The sequence below is a fragment of the Mus caroli genome, unplaced genomic scaffold (genome assembly GCF_978045245.1).
Source record: "Mus caroli unplaced genomic scaffold, Mus_caroli_1 scaffold_8, whole genome shotgun sequence".
Classification (NCBI taxonomy): domain Eukaryota; kingdom Metazoa; phylum Chordata; class Mammalia; order Rodentia; family Muridae; genus Mus; species Mus caroli.
This window is the reverse complement of record NW_028227263.1, coordinates 105,161,880-105,180,842: the sequence shown is the minus strand read 5'-3', so window position 1 is coordinate 105,180,842 and position 18,963 is coordinate 105,161,880. Positions and strand designations below refer to the sequence as shown.

Genomic DNA, 18,963 nt, shown 5'->3' with positions numbered 1-18,963 from the left:
GCTATGGGGGACTTTTGGGATAGCATTGGAAATGTAATTGAGGAAAATATGTAATAAAAATATTTAAAAAAAAAAGAAAAAAAAAGAAAATTCTAAATGAGGTCATGACTCCATAAGGAATCTTCTTGGGTATATGCCCCTAAGCAAACCCAAATATTATAGATGGAACAGGTTAAATTAAGAAATGTTTGACAAACTCTTACTGGCCAAGAGAATTGGTAACTGACTCAAGACCATTTTTATACAACACACTTAGAGCTCTCTGAAAATGTAGTTTAAGCATTGGGCATCATATACCATGTACACGTGGAGGAATGGAACTCAGTAAATAAGATACACTGAATAAAATAAACATTTACTATTTAACAGTAGACACAGTACAATTATAGAAATAAAAACAGTACATATTAGTATTTACTATTTATGTAACAAACAGTTCAGATATTTTCTTTGTGTGGAGGGCTTTAAAACTGCAAATACCACCAGCTAAAAAAGGCTGTCATATAATAAATATGTTTGCTTTGCTGGAGACATTCCTTAAACTCTTTGAATTGGAGTTCTAGGGTAGATAATAAAAATAAATCGGTTCGGTTTGCCATTTTTAATTTTGATTGAACTTCTAACCCCAAAGATATAATGAAAAATCAATAACATGTCTGGAGACAAAATGATAAATTATTTATTTCTTGGATAATCATTAGGCTGCCTCTCTTCTGTGAAACCTGTACAAATGAAGAACCAACCTGACTGCTAGTTAGACAGAGCTTTGTGATTCCCCCTGATAACAATGCCTGGGTCTCTTCTTTCACTGATACACTATCTTCTCCTGAGAAAACCTAACAACCCTCAGTGTTGGTCCCTGGCCTTCAACTCTTTTAAGCCAAGGTGATAAGAATCATCAGTAAAGGAGCCATCAAAGAGGTTGAATAAGTGAAAGATACTTAGATTGATGTGCATTGAATTTCAAAAGACTCATTCTGTACAACATAAATCATTGAACTAAACACAGCTAAGTCACCAAGACACCAATTTACATGGATTGAAGAAATTCATATTTCTTTGATAAGCTAACCGAACCAATTCACTTATGAAATAGAGCTTCCGTCCTTGAAAAGAGACCTGAAAGTCTGAAGTACACGTTAAAGTGATCTTTCACTTTATAACACTGAGTTATAAAATCTTAAGAGCATTTTAACTCTTAAAGATCTTATGCTCTGTCCTCTTTCCTGAGAAATAAATATGGGAAATATCAACTTTTCACACTGAAGATATTATGAAGAAAATTGTGAGGCAATTTTTACATAAATTCAATATTAAGTTATTTTCTTGTTCCTGGCTCTTCATTTATAAAGAACACTTATTCAGGATTTAGCATTCACCTCCAGACAGAGAAACAAGATTCCCTCCATTGCTTATTGACAGCATAGTCTAAAACATATGATGCTCAACTTGAATGCCTTAAGAAATAATAAAAATGCTACATTGCTGACATTATAAAACATAGTGAGGCATCTTACCTTCCAGGGGGAGAAAACCATTTTTTCTCCATTTGCATATGGTTGGATCTGTATTTCTTGAAGATTCATCTCATGGAGACTATAGGCCACAGCATACACAGCACTGTATATATTGTAGCCTTCCTCACTCATGGCTGGGTCAAAAAGGTGTCTGGGAAGTAAATCCAAAGAAGCATTGGGTTGGCAGTTCTCCAAAAGTTGACAATCAAATTTAGAAAATGAGCAATTGAAAAGCAAATGCCAAAACTGAGGAAGATAGTTGTCCTCTGGGTATTTGTAAGGATTAACTGTTTGGACAAAATTTATAAACTCAACCATCTCTTCATGGTGGTGTGAAAAAATAAGACTCCCATGAAATGGCTCTAACATAAAAGAATCAGTGTGTGTGTCAACATCCCATGAAGAGGCCAAGACCCAGACTTTCCATGCCACAAACAGTTGTGTAATATATCGCATTGAACCTTGTACAAAAATAATGTCTCCATAAATAACTATGACATTGGCTGATGATTCCTCAATCATCTCCATATTTTTCCATAGTGCATTGAAATATGCATTCCATGTGCCAGAGATCATTTTCAAAAAGGCTATGCAGATACCATGGCTTTCCATATTTTCTCTTAAGTCTAATAGTATCTGAGTCCCTCTGTGATCATCTGGGAGGATTAGACCAACCCAGGACCAGCTGAAATGAAGCAACAGCAAGACTATGGCAAGTGACAGAGATGTGTCCTTGGGGGCCATTTGATAGATAGAATTAAACGTATGCCTGTCATTCAAGATAGAATCAAAAGAACCAAAGGTGACCTGAAGAGATAACAAAATAAATTGGCATCAGACACAATCCTAGTCTTAAATCAACAGGTAGAAACAGTCAAGATGAAGCCGGACTTGTCCTGTAAACCCATTACATTTTTTTTCCACAAAAATTGCTGGCAGGTCTAAAATTACAATTACATAGCTGTTCTTACCCACCTCTACTTTCATTCTAAGTAATGTAAATATGAATCTAATATAAACTATCTTCATACCTTTTTTGATAGGTGATTAACTCCAGTGCCCCTATTTTAAATTTACAGACACTTATGATGTCAACAAAAATACTTGTTTCCTAGGTCGCACATTACATTCCTCACCTGAGGTATTTTGTAGAGTTGTAGAAATGTTCCAATGTGGGCAGATACTGACCATGATGGTCCTGTGAGTACAGCAGGTGACTTCCTCTTGTGACCACAGTCGTAATTAGGAAGGTGATTAATTATTCCTGTGCACCAAAGAAATACTCTATAAAGAATATTCTTTTCAGTATATGGAATATTATAGATATTATATCCAATAGTTGTATTGGGTAGAAGATCAGGGTTCCTGTTGATCTCTTCAATAGCAAACACCAGGGCCAGAACAAATTGGTAGTTCTTAAACTTATACCTGTATAGATTTCACAAATTACACAGGAGGAAGCCATAGACCATACAACTTTTCTACTTAGTTCAGTGGTTTTATAATGTAAGTGCCAATGTTTTTATGAAATCATTATTATAAAATCTTCTCTAGAATTACTAGAATTAAAATGGGCATTTTAAGCAGATTAGATTAGTACTAGTCCACACTCATTAACTATGGTCTCTGGAATTCTAATTTATTATCATATTGCTTTTTGAAAATAATTTTTATTACATATTTTCTTCACTTACATTTCAAGTGCTATCCTGAAAGTCCCCTATACACTCCCTCTGCCCTGATCCCCCAACCCACCCACTCCCACTTCCTGGCCCTGGCATTCTCCTGTACTGGGGCATATAATCTTTGCAAAACCTAGGGTCTCTCCTCTCAATGATGGCCAACTAGGCCATCTTCTGCTACATATGCAGCTACAGACACGAACTCTGGGAGTGCTGGTTAGTTCATTTTGTTGTTCCTCCTATAAGGTTGCAGACTCCTTCAGCTCCTTGTGTACTTTCTCTAGCTCCTCCATTAGCGACCCTGTGTTCCATACAATAGATGATTGTGAGCATCCACTTCTGTATTTGCCAGGTACTGGCATAGCCTCACAACAGACAGTTTATCAGGGTCCTGTCAGCAAAATCTTGCTGACATATGCAATAGTGTCTGCGTTTGGTAGCTGATTCATTTATGGAAAAAAATCTGTCAGTGAATAAGGATTTAGGTTCAGAAAAACATCAGAACACTTATTTGGATTTTGGCCTTTCATTCTCTAAAATTTTGAAAGGACAATATATGTTGATCCAATCACCCACTTTTCTGTGAAAATATCCACCTTAAAAATTAGCACAGAATTAATACAAATAATATATTGCCACAGGTGTCATTTCTATGACTTTTTAATGAGGTGGTCTGGAACACATGCTGTAGAACTTGCTGATGTAGAACTGATGAAGTTCTTCCTGCCTCTGCCTCTCAACTGATCAGATTAATTTATATGAAGCTATACCCAACTTTTTTCAACTTTGTGTGTATTTATGAGTTACATATGTGTGACTTTTATAGATATGAGGTTTTGTGCAGTTATAAGTACATCAGTTTCATGAACCATGAGTGCAGGGAAGAGAAGGACATCCATGGTCAGTCCAGACTCTTACTGGTGCCTATTAAACTTTTGTTTAATTATTGACTCACTGACTTATTTGATTGATTAGGTCAGAGTCTGACCATGTAACCTTGGCTGGCCTGGAACACACTCTGTAAACAAATTTGACCTAGAAACCATTAAGACTTTTTTTTACCTCTCCATCCCCAGTGCTTCGGAGAAGAAAGAGTACCATGTCAACTGACTTCACAGTTCCTTTATTGTTTTTCAGCACATAATCCTGGAACTCTAGTTAGCAAACTTGCAAGGAGTCACCTCTGCTTATTTTATCCTCCATATAATTGTTAGATAACAAGGGTATACTCATGAACTTTGGGAGGTCTGAACTCAGATCTTCAACTTGAACCTAGAGGAGTTTGCCTTGTTAGGCAACTGTTGATTTCTCTCACAATAATGTGTAAAGAGAAAAAAATTAGACCTTTGATGATGCCAAAGACCCACAAACAAAGAAAGAGCATTCCATGTTAGTGTCAAAGTATGCTGTTCCCAACGCTGTTTCCTTAAGATTATATTTAGTAAATTGTTCAATTGGATATGAACATATTTCATAAGATGTTTTCAGGGTTTATACAGAAAAGCAGAATTATGTTATGTATATATGGAAAATATTTCTCCACTAAACATTCTTGAAAAGAAAATAACAGGGCATCTTTACATGTAGTAGTTTTCTGCAGAATTCTGACATTTTAGACACAATTTTTTTAACTTTGGTTTTTGTCCTTTTCTCTTTTGCTTCAATGAATGTTTGCATCTCAGATACTTTGTACTTTACCACTACTTTTCTAAAATACCATTTTTCCATTCATGTAGCAGCTGGTATGCCATATGTGACATGCATGACAGGTCAAAGATATTGTCTTTGTTTCTCCCTCCTCTATACTCCTTTTCTGAGAAGCTGCTGAAATGTATAGATTGCATGACCTGAACAGTGTTTATATTTTAAACCAAGTGGATTTTTCCAATTACATGACACAAAATAAAACAAAGGACATTGTGTATATCATAATTTAAAACAAATATGTAAGGACACACTTGTATTTATTAGGATGAAATCATAGCAATCACAGAAATCATAAAGAGCAAGGGAGACTAGAAAGACTAAAATAGGAGTGCAAAGAGTAGCTATGTATATATTGTAAGTAAAATTGTATTATTGATGACACAGATGAAGAGGACAGCCTCCATGGAATTTCCAGCAGTCTCAACAGGCCTAGATCCCTGAGATATCTCAAAAACTGATCCACCTTATACAACAGAGGATTTCCTGGTCTGACTTCAGTGAGAGAATATGCACCTACTCCTTGAGAGATATAACCCCCCCTAGGGAGTGGGGTGGTCTGGTGGGATGAGAGTGGGGGGTGGGTACATTCTTTTGAAGAGAAAGGGGAGGAGTTATTGGATGGGGTATGGTTAGGGAAGAGACCAGGAGGGAATGAGGCCTGGACTGTAAAAAAGGACTAAACAATAAAAATAATAAAAAAAAATGTCCTCAAATCAAAACCACTAGAAACCAAAATTAACCACACCATGATTCTGTACATCCTAGTAAAATTCTTAACAATTAAAATAACAATTCTAAAGAACATTAAGAAAGTCGAATATCATACATCTTTCATACTCTTTAGAATATATATCAGGAAGACACAAGATTGGATCCTATAGGACTTGATGGAAAGACTTCATTGCTGAGGGCCCTACATACTTGAATCACAAAACATGGAGAAATCATGCAGTAGCTCACCTACTTTATTTCTTCTAACTAGGTTTCATAGCGCTGAAAGATGCTATGCCTGCTACCAAGTAAAATAAAATAATCCTCATTCTCAACCACCTGTAAACTATGCAGGATATAGTAATGACTGGGTTTATCTTATAGGTCATCTGGTACTAAAATGAACACACAGTTTACAAGTGGATACAATCTCTGTCTAATTTAATATAAGATTATTCACTCCATAGAATAGAAAACATGCATTGCACTATGAAAATTGCAAGAAGCAGGAACCGGGACAAAGGATCCATGCATGCCCAACTAGTAGCTGGGATTCTTTCTGGTCAGGGCCAGACCCACATGCCATCTTCAGCATGAACCCAACTGAAGGTCCCAAGGTCCCCAGAGGACTCTCCAAGCCACGGGCACCCTAGCACACCCAGGATCTTGAGATTACTGGTGAGTGGAACACAACATCTGTTCCAAAGAATCCCGGAGCATCTTGTGCCAGCAGGAACAGGGACAAAGTAACTTGGACCACCCAACCAGTGGCTTATATTTGTTCCAGTCAGGGCCAGCCCCATGCCATTTTGGGTGCAAACTGGGCAGGGCCTAGCACACCTAGGAACTTGGGAGCACTGAGAACAGTCTACACAGGAGAGCACATGGATGGCAGAAGCAACAGAGTGTCTCGGACAGTGTCCATTCAAGCCTTCATTCTCAACCAGGAGGCTGAGCAAAGACACAGACTCCTGGGCACCTTCCTTGCCAAAGGAGAGTCGGCCTCCAGGGAGGGCTCTGACCTTGGATTTCAGGAGGTAGATCTGAGCTCCAGATTTCTGGGCACCTTCCATGCAAGAGGAGAGCTTGCATGCAGAGAATGCTCAGACCCCTGGGACCCAGGAGAGAGTTGTAATACCAGGAGTGCTGACAGAAGCTAACAGAATCACAGGAAGAACAGGTTCCATCCAGAGACAACTAGAACATCTAACACCAGAGATTACCAGATGGCAAAAGGCAAACTTAAGAATCTAACTAACAGGGCTGGAGAGATGGCTCAGTGTTTAAGAGAACCAACTGCTCTCCAAAGGTCCTGAGTTCAAATCCCAGCAACCACATGGTGGCTCACAGCCATCCATAACAAGATTTGATGCCCTCTTCTGGAGTGTCTGAAGACAGCTACTTACATATAATAAATAAATAAGATATTTTTTTAAAAAAAAGAATCTTACTAACAGAAACCAAAACCACTGGGCATCATCAAAACCCAGTATGCCCACCACAAAGAATCCTGGATACCCCAACACACCCGAAAAACAAGACTTGGATTTCAAATCATATCTCATGAATGTGGTAGAGGTTTTTAAGAAGGGCATTTATAACTCATTAAAGAAATACAGGAGAATACTGATAAACAGGTAGAAGTCCTTAAAGAATTACAGGAAAACATGGGTAAACAGGAAGAAGTCCTTAAAGAGAAAACACAAAAATCCCTTAAAGAATTACAGGAAAACACACCCAAACAGGTGATGGAATTGAACAAAACTATCCAAGATCTAATAATGAAAATAGAAACAATAAAGAAAAGCCAAAGGGAGATAACTCTGGAGATAGAAATCCTAGAAAAGAAATCAGGAACCATAGATGCAAGTATCAGCAACAGAATACAAGAGATGGAAGAAAGAATCTCAGGTACAGAAGATTCCATAGAAAACATGGACACAACAATCAAAGAAAATGCAAAATCCAAAAAGATCCAAATTCAAAACATCCAGTAAGTACAAAATACAATGAGAAGACCAAACCTGTGGATAATAGGAGTATGTGAGAATGAAGATTTTCAACTTAAGGGACAGTAAATATCTTCAACAAAATTATAGAAGAAAATGTCCTAACCTAAAGAGAGAGGTGACCATGAACATACAAGAAGCCTACAGGACTCCAAATAGACTGGACCAGAAAAGAAGTTCCTCCCAACACATAATAAACAGAACAACAAATGCACTAAATAAAGACCGAATATTAAAATCTGATAGGGAAAAAGATCAAGTAACATATAAAGGCAGACGTATTAGAATTAAACCAGAATTCTCACCAGAGACTATGAAAGCCAGAATATCCTAGAGAGATGTTGTACAGACCCTAAGATAACACAAATGCCAGCCCAGGCTACTATTCCCAGCAAAACCATAGATGGAGAAACCAAGATATTTCACAACAAACCAAATTTACACAATATCTTTCCACGAATCCAGTCCTTCAAAGGATCATAAGTGGAAAACTCCAACACAAGGACGGAAACTACACACTAGAATAAGCTAGAAAATAATACTTCAACGAACATAACGAAGACAGCCAGAGGAACAGAACCCCAACTCTAACAACAAAAATAACAGGAAGCACTATTTACTTTTCCTTAAAATCTCTTAATATCAATGGATTCAATTCCCCAATAAAAAGACATAGACTACTTGACTGGCTACTTAAACAGGACCCAACATTTTCTTGCACACAGGAAACCCACCTCAGGGATAAAGACAGATGCTACCTCAGAGTAAAAGGCAGGAAAACAATTTTTCAAGCATATGGTCTGAAGAAACACATGGGCACTAACAGAAGTTATGAAATAAATGAATTTAATAGACATCTACAGAACATTTTATCCTAAAACAAAGGATATACCTTCTTCTCAGCACCTTATGGTACTTCCTCCAACACTGACCATATAATCAGTCATAAAACAGGCCTCAACAGATACAAAAATATTGAAATTTTCCCATTCATCCAATCAGATCACCATGGAGTAAGGCTAATCTTCAATAACAACATAAATAATAGAAAACCCACATTCACATGGAAGCTAAATAACATTCTACTCAATGATACCTTGGTCAAGGAAGAAATAAAGAAAGAGATTAAAGACTTTTTAGAGTTTAATGAAAATGAAGCCATGTCCCAGGTCCCTCAGAGACCAGTCTGTGCAAGTGAGCATGTGGAGTGCAGAGGGTGAGCGAATGGACTGCAGAACTGACACAGCTTCTGAGACAGAGAGAAGCGACATAGCTTCTGGGACAGAACCCGTTTTGGGCTCCAAACATCCAGGCACCTTCCCCGCCAGAAGACAGGTGGCCACCTGGGAGGGATCTGACCACCAGAGCAGGTGAAGGAGCCATCTTATGCCCCAGTCCCTCAGAGACCAGTCTGCACAGGTGAGCCAGTGGACTCCAGAATCAGCACAGCTTCTGGGAATCTCCCCGTTTCAGGGTCCAGACATCTGGGCACCTTCCCCGCCAGAGGACAGGTGGCCGTCTGGGAAGGCTGTAACTGGTGGAACAATGAGGGAACCATCTTGTGTGCCAGGTCCCTCAGAGACCAGATTGTGTAGGTGAGCAAGCAGACTGCAAAGGCAACACATCTTCTGAGACAGGCCAGTATTCGGCTTCATCTTCAGCCAGGAGGAAGTTCTGAACACCAGACCACTGTGCACCTTCCCTGAAAGAGGAGAGCTTGCCGGCAGAGATTACACTGACCATTGAGACTCTGGAGAGAGCTGAACTACCAGGACTACTGACAGCTGCTAACAGAATCACAGAAGGAACAAGCTCCAGCCAGAGACAACTATAACAACTAATGCCAGAGATTACCATATGGCAAAAAGCAAACGTAAGAAACTTACTAACAAAAATCAAGACCCCTCATCATCATCAGAACCCAGCACTCCCACCTCAGCCAGTCCAGGATACCCAAAACACCAGAAAAGCAAGACTCAGATTTAAAATCATATTTCATGATGCTGGTAGAGGACTTTAAGAAGGGCATTAATAACTCACTTAAAGAAATACAGGAGAACGCTGCAAAACAGGTAGAAGTCCATAAGAGGAAACACAAAAATCCCTTAAAGAATTACAGGAAAACACAATCAAACAGGTGATGGAATTGAACAAAACCATCCAAGATCTAATAATGAAAATAGAAACAATAAAGAAAACCCAAAGGGAGACAAATCTGGAGATAGAAACCCTAGGAAAGAAATCATGAACCATAGATGCAAGCATCAGCAAAAGAATACAAGAGATGGAAGAGAGAATCTCAGGTGCAGAAGATTCCATAGAGAACATGGGCACAACAATCAAAGAAAATGGAAAATGCAAACAGATCCTAACTAGAACCATCCAGGAAATCCAGGACACAATGAGGAAAACAAACCTATAGATAATAGGAGAAAATGAAAATGAAGATTTTCAACTTAAAGGGCCAGCAAATATCTTCAACAAAATTATAGAAGAAAACTTCTAAAACCTAAAGAAAGAGATGCCCGTGAACATACAAGAAGCCTACAGAACTCCACATAGTCTGGACCAGAAAAGACATTCCTCCTGACACATAATAATCAGAACAACAAATGCACTAAATAAAGATAGAATATTAAAAGCAGTAAGGGAAAAGGGACAAGTAACATATAAAGGCAGGCCTAACAGAATTACACCAGACTTCTCACCAGAGACTATGAAAGCCAGAAGATCTTGGGTAGATATTAGACAGACCCTAAGAGAACACAAATGCCAGCCCAGGCTACTATAACCAGCCATACTCTCAATTACCATAGATGGAGAAACCAAAGTATTCCATGACAAAACCAAATTCACACATTATCTTTCCACGAATCCAGCCCTTCAAAGGATAATAACAGAAAAAAAAAAAAAAAAAAAACAATACAAGGACAGAAACCACGTCCTAGAAAAAGCAAGAAAGTAATCCTTCAACAAACCTAAAAGAAGACACCTGCAGAACAGAATCCCAAATTTAACAACAAAAATAACAGGAAGCAACAATTACTTTTCTTTAATTTCTCTTAACATCAATGGACTCAACTCCCCAATAAAAAGACATACACTAATAGACAGTATACACAAACAGGACCCAACATTTTGCTGCTTACAGGAAACCCATCTCAGGGGAAAAGACAGACACTACCTCAGAGTGAAAGGCCGGAAAACAATTTTCCAAGCAAATGGTCTGAGGAAACAAGCTGGAGTAGCCATTCTAATATCGAATAAAATTGACTTCCAACCAAAAGTTATCCAAAAAGACAAGGAAGGGCACTTCATACACTTCAAAGGTAAAATCTGCCAATCTGAACCCTCAATTCTGAATATCTATGCTCCAAATGCAAGGGCAGCCACATTCATTAAAGAAACTTTACTAAAGCTTAAATCACATATTGCACCTCACACAATAATAGTGGGAGACTTCAACACCCCACTCTCATCAGTGGACAGATCCTGGAAAAAGAAACTAAACAGAGACACATGGACACTAACAGAAGTTATGAAATAAATGGATTTAATAGATATCTACAGAATATTTTGTCCTAAAACAAAAGGATATATGTTCTTCTCAGCACCTCATGGTACCTCCTCCAACACTGACCATATAATCAGCTACAAAACAGGCCTCAACATATACAAAAATATTGAAATTATCTCATGCATCCTATCGGATCACCATGGACTAAGGCTGATCTTCAGTAACAGCATGAATAATAGAAAGTCAACATTCCCCTGGAATCTGTATAATATTCTACTCAATGATACCTTGGTCAAGGAAGAAATAAAGAAAGATTAAAGACTTTTTAGAGTTTAATGAAAATAAAGCCACAACATACCCAAATTTATTCGACACAATTAGGCGATCATAAGAGGAAAACTCATACCACTGAGTGCCTCCAAAAAGAAACCAGAGAGAGCATACACTACCATCCTGACAGCACATCTAGAAGCTCTAGAACTAAAGGAAGAAAATTAACCCAAGAGGAGAAGACAGCAGGAAATGATCAAACTCAGGGCTGAAATCAACGAAGTGGAAACAAAAAAGAATTATTCAAAGAATCAACCAAACCAGGAGCTGGTTCTTTGAGAAAATCAAAAAGATACATAAACCCTTAGCCAGACTAACTAGAGGGCACAGGGACAGTATCCTAATTAACAAAATAAGAAATGAAATGGGAAACATAACAACAGAACCTGAGGAACTTCAAAACAATATCAGATCTTACTACAAAAGACTCTACTCAACAAAACTGGAAAACCAGGATGAAATGAACAATTTTCTAGAAAGATACCAGTTACTTAGTTAAATCAGGATTAGATTAATGATCTAAACAGTCCCATATCCCCTAAAGGGATAGAAGCAGTCATTAACAGTCTCCCAACCAAAAATAGCCCAGGACAAGATGGGTTTAGTGAAGAGTTCTATCAGACCTTTAAAGAATACCTAATACCAATTCTCCTCAAACTATTCTACAAAATAGAAACAGAAAGTCTCTACCCAATTCATTCTAGGAAGCCACAATAGCTCTGATACCTAAACCACATAAAGACACAACAAAGAAAGACAACTTCAGACCAATTTCACTTATGAACATTGATGCAAAAATACTCAATAAAATCCTCACAAACCTAATCCAAGAACACATCAAAATGATCATACATCATGGTCAAGTAGGCTTCATCCCAGGGATGCAGGGACAGTTTAATATACGGACATCCATCATCATAATCCACTATATAAACAAACTCAAAGACAAAAATCACACGATCATCTTGTTATGTGCTGAGAAAGAATTTGACAAAATCCAACACCCCTTCATGTTAAAAGTCTTGGAATATTCAGAAATTCAAGTCCCATACCTAAACATAATAAGAGCAATATACAGCAAACCAGTAGCCAACACCAAACTAAATGCAAAGAAACTTGAAATCCCACTAAAATCAGGGACTAGACAATGCTGCACACTTTCTCCCTACCTATTCAATATAGCACTTGAAGTCGTAGCCAGAGCAATTAGACAACAAAAGGAGATCAAGGGGGATACGACTTGGAAAGGAAGAAGCCAAAATATCACTATTTGCAGATGATATGATAGTATATATAAGTGATCCCAAAAATTCCACCAGAGAACTCCTAAACCACATAAACAGCTTCAGTGCAGTAGCTGGATATAAAATTAACTCAAACAAATCAGTGGCCTTTTTCTACACAAAGGATAAACAGACTGAAAAAGAAATTAGGGAAACAACACCCTTCACAATAGTCACAAATATTATAAAAAATACCTTGGGGTGACTCTAACTAAGGAAGTGAAAGATCTGTGTGATAAAAACTTCAAGTCTCTGAAGAAAGAATTCGAAGAAGATCTGAAAAGATGGAAAGATCTCCCATGCTCATGGATTGGCAGAATTAATATAGTAAAAATGGCTATATTTCCAAAAGCAATCTACAGATTCAATGCAGACCCCATCAAAATTCCAACTCAATTCTTCACAGAGTTAGAAAGGGCAATTTGCAAATTCATCTGGAATAACAAAAAACCTAGGATAGCAAAATCTATTCTCAACATTAAAAGAAACTGAGGGAATCACCATGCCTGACCTCAAGCTGTACTACAGTACAATTGTGGTAAAAACTGCATGGTACTGATACAGGACAGACAGGTAGACCAATGGAATAGAATTGAAGACCCAGAAATGAACCTACACATCTATGGTCACTTGATCTTTGACAAAGGAGCTAAAACCATCCAGTGGAAAAAAGACAGCATTTTCAACCAATGGTTCTGGCTCAAATGGCAGTTATCATGTAGAAGAATGCGAATTGATCCATTCTTATCTCCTTGTACAAAGCTAAAGTCTACGTGGATCAAGGAACTCCACATAAAACCAGAGACCCTAAAACTTATAAACCAGAGACACTAAAACTTATAGAGGAGAAAGTGGGGGAAAGCCTAGAAGATATGAGCACGGGAAAAAATTCCTGAACAGAGCAGCAATGGCTTGTGTTTAAGGTGGAGAATCAATAAATGGGACCTCATAAAATTGCAAAGCTTCTGTAAGGCAAAAGACACCGTCAATAAGAGAAAAAGGCCACCAAAAGATTTGGAAAGGATTTTTACCAATCCTAAATCTAATAGAGGACTAATTTCAAATATATACAAAGAACTCAAGAAGCTGGACTCCAGAAAATCAATTAACCCCATTAAAAAATGGAACACTAAGCTAAACAAAAAATTCTCAACCGAGGAATATCGAATGGCTGAGAAGCACCTGAAAAAATGTTGAGCTGAGAAGGAAGAAAGGACCATGCAAAGACTGTCCCACCCATGGATCCACCCCATAATCAGCCACCAAACGCAGACATTTTTTCATATGCCAGAAAGATTTTGCTGACATGACCCTGATATAGCTGTCTCTTGTGAGGCTATGCCAGTACTTGGTAAATACAGAAGTGGATGCTCACAGTCACCTATTGGATAGAACACAAGGCCCTCAATGGAGGAGCTAGAGAAAGTACCCAAGGAGCTGAAGGGGTCTGAAACCTTGTAGGAGGAACACCAATATGAACTAACCATAACCCCTGAGTTTGTGTCTCTATCTGCACATGTAGCAGAAGATGGCCTAATCAGACATTACTGGGAGTAGAGGCCCTTTGTCTTGCAAAGATTATATGCCCCAATACAGGGGAATGCCAGGGCTAGGAATCAGGAGTTGGTGGGTGGGGACCAGTGTGGGAGGAGGGTATAGGGGACTTTCAGGATAACATTTGAAATGTAAATGAAGAAAATATCTAATAGAAATTGAAAAAAAAAGAAAAGAAAAGAAAAGAAAAGAAAAGAAAAGAAAAGAAAAGAAAAGAAAAGAAAAGAAAAGAAAAGAAAAGGCCAAGAGGCTGTGATAAGGTAATAGATCTACAGGGATAACTTAATACTCTTATTATGCTAGAGTATGAAATGAGCCACTAGTGACTTATTGATGTACCCATAAATTAGTGTATCCATCAAACCTTCTCATAAATTCTTTTTATAGTGTATGACAAATAATACAAAAAACACTGACTGATTTTGGTACACTTAATAATAGAATACGTGGTGCCAATCCATAAATGTGTTAGATATAATACCCCTCCCAACAAGGCTAAGCAATAATGACAGAAAAGTGGGAAGATTGTAAAGACAAAAGAAAACATTATTTTCAGTCCACAAGAGTTGCACATTTGAACCCAACATCATAATGAAAGCACGTAGAAAGACCATGTGTGATGAAACAAGACAAAATATTATGATGGGGGATATAGGTATAAAATGTCACCAAGAACCAAGTTACTACTGAGAGTTCATAGTTACTGGGTGAAAGATAGTCAATATCTTCACGGCTGTGATCCTTAGGAAGTCAACCATACTCAAACGAAGGTTCCAGTGATAATAGTACTTAAAGAACATATACTGTACTGGACTCAAAAAGTTAAAAGAAACAAGTTAATTTGGTAAGAGAATAAGGGTCAAAAGAAAGGATATAAGAGGATAGAGTGGTGTGGGAGTATATGGTCAAAATATTTTGTGTGAAACCAGTAAAGAATTAAATGCTTTTTGAGGCAAAATAAAATTTAAAAAATTTAAAAAGTATATCTGATGGAGGGGCATTATGTTGGAATTATAAGGAACAAGAAAAATAAATATAATTTTTTCAGTAGACAGTATGGATTTAAATGCATGCATATATAAATATGATATGTATAATCACACTTTGACAATTTCATACATGTAAGCAAAGGCTTACAAACACAATATCCCATGCACTCACCGCTACATATTTCATGATGAAGCAGCATGATCCATGATTAGCAACAAAAAACAATGATAAGAAGATAGGATCAGACCTTGGTTCTGGGACTCCTCTGAAAGTAGTCTGCACAGGTGAGAGTGTACACTACAGAAGCTAACAGCTTCTGGGACAGGCGGGAGCCACAGAGCTTCTCAGGCAGTGCCCTTTTCGGGCTCCAGACATCCAGCCTCCTTCCCAGCCAGAGGACAGGTGTCCACCCGGCCCGGGAGAACTTTCCCTCAGCATAGGCGGGAGCCAACTTGGTTCCGGGACTCCGCTGAAAGTAGTCTGCACTACAGAAGTTAACAGCTTCTGTGACAGGCCAAAGCAAAACAGCCTCTGGGAAAGGTCCTGTTTTGGGCCTTCATCTTCGACCAGGAAGGAGGTCCGAATGCCAGATATCTGTGAACCTTCCCTGTAAGAGGAGAGCTTGCCTACAGAGAGTGCTCTGACCACTGAAACTCAGAGGAGAGAGCTAGTCTCCCAGGTCTGCTGATAGAGGGTAACAGAATCACAAGAGGAACAATCTCTAAACAGAGACAACTATAACAACTAACTCCAGAGATTACCAGATGGTGAAAGGTAAACGTAAGAATCTTATTAACAGAAACCAAGACCACTCACAATTTTCAGAACCCAGCACTCCCACTTCGCCCAGTCCAGGGCACCCCAACACACCCGAAAAGCTAGAACCAGATTTAAAAGCATATCTCATGATGATGGTAGAGGACATCAAGAAGGACTTTAATAACTCACTTAAAGAAATACAGGAGATCACTGCTAAACAGGTAGAAGACATTAAAGAGGAAGCAAAAAATCCCTTAAAGAATAGCAGGAAAACACAACCAAACAGGTGATTGAATTGAATAAAATCATCCAAGACCTAAAAAGGGAAGTAGACACAATAAAGAAAACCCAAAGTGAGGTAATGCTGGAAATAGAAACCTAGGAAAGAAATCTGGAACCATAGATGCAAGCATCAGCAACAGAATACAAGAGATGGAAGAATCTCAGGTGGAGAAGATTCCGTAGAGAACATTGGCACAACAATCAAAGAAAATGGAAAATGCAAAAAGATCCTAACTCAAAACATCCAGGAATTCCAGGACACAATGAGAAGACCAAACCTACGGATAATAGGAGTAGATGAGAATGAAGGTTTTCAACTCAAAGGACAAGCAAATATCTTCAACAAAATTATAGAAGAAAACTTCCCAAACCTAACGAAAGAAATGCCCATGAACATACAAGAAGACTACAAAAGTCCAAATACACTGGACCAAAAAAGAAATTCCTCCCGACACATAATAATCAGAACAACAAATGCACTAAATAAAGATAGAATACTAAAAGCAGTAAGGGAAGAAGGTCAAGTAACAGATAAAGGCAAGCCTATAAGAATTACACCAGATTTTTCACCAGAGACTAGGAAAGCCAGAAGAGCCTGGACAGATGTTATACAGACACTAAGAGAACACAAATGCCAGCCCAGGCTACTATACCCAGCCAAACTCTCAATTACCATAAATGGAGAAACCAAAGCATTCCACGACAAAACCAAATTCACACATTATCTTTCCACGAATCCAGCCCTTCAAAGGATAATAACAGAAAAAAACCAATGCAAGGACAGAAACCACTTCCTAGAAAAAGCAAGAAAGTAATCCCTCAACAAACCTAAAAGAAGACAGCCACAAGAACAGAATGCCAACTTTAGCAACAAAAATAATAGGAAACAACAATGACTTTTCCTTAATATCTCTTAATATCAATGGACTCAACTCCCAATAAAAAGACATATACTAACAGATTGGCTACACAAACAGGACCCAACATTTTGCTTCTTAAAGGAAACTCATCTCAAAGAAAAAGATAGACACTACATCAGAATGAAAGGCTGGAAAACAATTTTCAAAGCAAATGGTCTGAAGAAACAAGCTGGAGTAGCCATTCTAATATCGAATAAAATCGACTTCCAACCCAAAGTCATCAAAAAAGACAAGGAAGGGCACATCATACTCATCAAAGGTAAAATCCTCCAAGAGGAACTATCAGTTCTGAATATATATGCTCCAAATACAAGGGCAACCACATTCATTAAAGAAACTTTAGTAAAGCTCAAAGCACACATTGCACCTCACCAATAATAGTGGGAGACTTCAACACACCACTTTCACCAATGGACAGATCATGGAAACAGAAACTAAACAGAGAAACAGTGAAACTAGCAGAAGTTATGAAACAAATGGATCTAACAGATATCTACAGAACATTTTATCCTAAAACAAAAGGATATACCTTCTTCTCAGCACCTCATGGTACTTTCTCCAAAATTGACCACATAATTGATCACAAAACAAGCCTCAACATATACAAAAATATTGAAATTTTCCCATGCATCCTATCAGATCACCATCGACTAACGCTGATCTTCAACATAAAATAAATAATAGAAAGCCTACATTCACGTGGAAACTGAACAACACTCTACTCATTGATACCTTGCTCAAGGAAGGAATAAAGAAAGAAATTATGGACTTTTTGAAGTTTAATGAAAATGAAACCACAACATACCCAAACTCATGGGACACAATGAAAGCATTTCTAAGAGGAAAACACTTACCTCTGAGTGCCTCCAAAATGAAACTAGAGAGAGCACAGAAAAAGCAGCAGCTTGACAACACACCTAGAATCTCTAGAACAAAAGGAAGCAAATTCGCCAAAGAGGAGTAGATGGCAGGAAATAATCAAATTCAGGGGCTAAATCAACCAAGTGGAAACAGGAAGAACTATTCAAAGAATCAACCAATCGAGGAGCTGGTTCTTAGAGAAAATCAACAAGATAGATAAAACAATAACCAGATTAACTAGAGGGCACAGGGAAAGCATCCTAATTGACAAAATCAGAAATGAAAAGAGAGACATAATAACAGATCGTGAAGAAATCCAAAACACAATCAGATGCTTCTACAGAAGGCTATATTCAACAAAAGTGGAGAACCTGGATGAAATGGAGAAGTTTCTAGACAGATACCAGGTACCAAAGTTAAATCAAGATCAGGTTAACGATCTAAACAGTCCTGTATCCCCTAAAGAAATAGAAGCAGTCATTAATAGTCTGCCAACCAAAAAAACCCAGGACCACAATGGTTTAGTGCAGAGTTCTATCAGACCTTCAAAGAAGATCTAATCCCAGTTCTTCACAAACTATTCCACAAAATAGAAACAGAAGGTACTCTACCCAACTCATTCTATGAAACCACAATTACTCTGATACCTAAACCACAAAAAGACCCAAAAAAGATAGATAACTTCAAACCCATTTCCCTTATGAATATCGATGCAAAAATCCTCAATAAAATTCTTACTAACCGAATCCAAGAACACATCAAAACAATCATCCATCCTTACCAAGTAGGTTTCATCCCAGGGATGCAGGGATGGTTCAATATACAGAAATTCATCAACGTA

At 38.0% G+C, this 18,963-nt stretch overlaps 1 protein-coding gene across 1 annotated transcript in view; it reads right to left on the bottom strand.

Moving 5' to 3' along the window:
* LOC110287703 (vomeronasal type-2 receptor 116-like) overlaps positions 1-18,963 on the bottom strand; it is a 102,883-nt gene that overhangs the window by 68,969 nt on the left and 14,951 nt on the right. Inside the window, 2 exon segments of the mRNA XM_085841839.1 lie at positions 1,518-2,324; positions 2,654-2,945. Of these exon segments, the coding sequence (XP_085697965.1) occupies positions 1,518-2,324; positions 2,654-2,945 (1,099 nt within the window).